We start from the raw sequence: 2,596 nt of genomic DNA, 5'->3' as shown, positions 1-2,596 counted from the left end.
CTACACTTATTGAACTAGAAATGTAATTATTTTCTCCATATCATAATTACTTTATACGTTTAATTTCATTGAACCTTTATTTGTAGTTGTCAATGTATAATATATCTCAGTACACTATAAATAGATCAAGAGCTCCATTGGTAAGGATATCGAATAATCGAAAGTTTTAAATTTGATTGACACCTCTTGCAATGTTTCTGTTAGTTAGCCAAATGATTTAAAAATGAAAAGAGAACGTATGAATTATTAAGCTCGTAAGAATTCAGCATTGCAAAAGTTTGAATTTTTCTAACTATTACATATCATTTGGGTGAATGATATGTTTCTACTGAATCACACAATGTTTAACTCATCAAATCAATACGTGATAATATGTGTAATGTTATATCCAACGTTCTGCATATATTTTTTAAATATCATGATTCATTGAGTTGTTGACAATGGTTGTGGTAGGGTATAATTTTATTACAGTGTCTTCTTGAAATAATAACGAACGACAAATAACGTGAAATTTATATGCTAAACACTAGAATCAAGTCATAAAAATAAATATGTAAAAAAATTAATGAGTTATTAATGTTCAACTTATAATAAGCTCACAGCTCTTATAACATAAACGAAGTTCTTATAACATAAACTATGATACTTAAATGCAAGATCAGTTATAAAAACGCGTTTGACACGAGAAAACTGAATGAGATTCCATTATAGAAAGTGAAGCTGTTTCAATCATTCAATTATATAAATCATCGTATCCCTGATCTGTTGATACTACGTTTTATAGTTTTCACATTATTCGTTTTGTATAACTGTAAAATCGTTAGGACACTTACTGCCTTAAACGTTATGTCTCTGTTGTTGAACGTTTTGTATTCTATGACATAAACTGCTGATCAATTTTTATTAAAGTATCTCCTTGAGATGACAAAGAGTGACAAGTGACGAGAATTTTATTTATTTTTAAATAAGTTTCACATGATTAAATTGAATTTAAAAATTTTCGAATCCAATGCCAACCACTTAACTCCACTGTTTACAAATTTTACAATTTCGAGTAGTTCAACTTTTACGAATTACAACGTTACAATTACTTTTGACAGTATTTGAATTACACAGTTTTCTCGAATTAAAAGTTCTCGCACTTCCTGCCTTTAGACGAAGCATCTGTGAAAATATTTCATTGAAACGTTCCCGCGAGAAGTAACAACGTACGTAAGAGTTTCTAACTTCGCTGTTGTATTTGTTTTCAGGTACAAGGAAAGAATGATTAATATCCGAAACATCATACAAGATACACCCTACGATGTAGTGAAAAATCTGGCTTGGTGGACGGAGTATGTGATTCGTACGAAAGGAGCGCCCCATCTTCGCTCCAGCATAACATTCCAACCTTGGTATCAACGTTACGACTTGGACNTTTGTTATGGAGAACGAGAACACAGGGCAGAATATTTGAAAGAATTTAGACGCAACAAGTCAATATTTCTGACAATGCTCGGTGAAGATAATAGTTTCCGAACGTGTCTTAAAAATCCTCTGTCACAGTTGAACAAAACAAAATTTCAAATGAGAAAAAATGCTTTCTAACTGAAATGCAATTGTACAGAAAATACAGCAAAAGTCAGACATAAATACGTTGAAAACAAAAGTTAATTATATATTGTCAATTATATAATTAATTATGAGGAAAAAAAATATATATTTTTTTTTTTTTACTTTTATCAGAGTGTTACAAGTATTATGTAGTGAAATTTCAACAGAGGATTATGTATAGAAATAAATAGAAATAAAGGAAAAATGTTCTGAAAATATAGATCGTTCTCGATTTTATTGTAGAAATAAAGATATAGTAGAAATTTTATTGTAGAAATAAAGATATAAATTAGGTATAGTGTATGTATATATATATACTAAAAAAATTATTCGAACACTTCGGTGGACAAAATCGTCCAAATAAACTAAGAAGTTTAAAAAATAGCAGCTCAACTAGCTTTCTCCATATTTTACAATTACTTGTTTTATTAGTAAAAGAAAATAAATATAAATGACAAAAACTGACTAATTATAAGTGCGTATATACTAACTGGTTCGAATAAACGAGATCCTATCGTGTGGAATATATATTCATATATAGGTTAAGCTCCTATTACATGAATACGTATACATGAAATATGTCAAAGCGACAAATGCAAGTCACATACCAAAAGAAATCTACACAGAAAATGCGTATAGTCGAAAGTGTAATAATTCAGAGATAACAACCATTTCTTCTTCAAATTATATTTTCTGCCGATATCGTATTGTGTCTTCATATATAACATACATATCAGCATATGTATTCGTGTCGTTTTCTAGTAGACCCGAAGTTGGCACTTACGATAGATGAACACATTCCAATATACAGTTCAAAGTTACGATTCACGAACCAATTTCCTGAATTGTAAAAATAGATTCAATTGGCTTCGTTCATGTCGAATTATCGTAATTATCAAATCGCATTTTTAACGAAAAATACACACATGTATTTGCAACAAAATTGCCAAATCATTGACCTCTCTCTCTCTCTCTCTCTCTCTCTCTCTCTCTCTCTCTCTCT

General features: G+C 29.9%; 1 protein-coding gene across 1 annotated transcript in view; it reads left to right on the top strand.

Moving 5' to 3' along the window:
* The window catches only part of LOC122529473 (UDP-glucosyltransferase 2-like), a 22,918-nt gene that overhangs the window by 3,218 nt on the left and 17,104 nt on the right, over nucleotides 1–2,596 (top strand). The window contains exon 5 of the mRNA XM_043655636.1: nucleotides 87–94. Coding sequence (XP_043511571.1) covers nucleotides 87–94 — 8 coding nt within the window. The remainder of the gene's footprint in view (nucleotides 1–86; nucleotides 95–2,596) is intronic.

Source organism: Frieseomelitta varia, unplaced genomic scaffold (assembly GCF_011392965.1).
Source record: "Frieseomelitta varia isolate USP_RPSP 00005682 unplaced genomic scaffold, Fvar_1.2 scaffold_289, whole genome shotgun sequence".
NCBI lineage: Eukaryota > Metazoa > Arthropoda > Insecta > Hymenoptera > Apidae > Frieseomelitta > Frieseomelitta varia.
The sequence above is the reverse complement of the archived record's forward strand: the minus strand, read 5'-3'. Positions and strand labels throughout refer to the sequence as shown.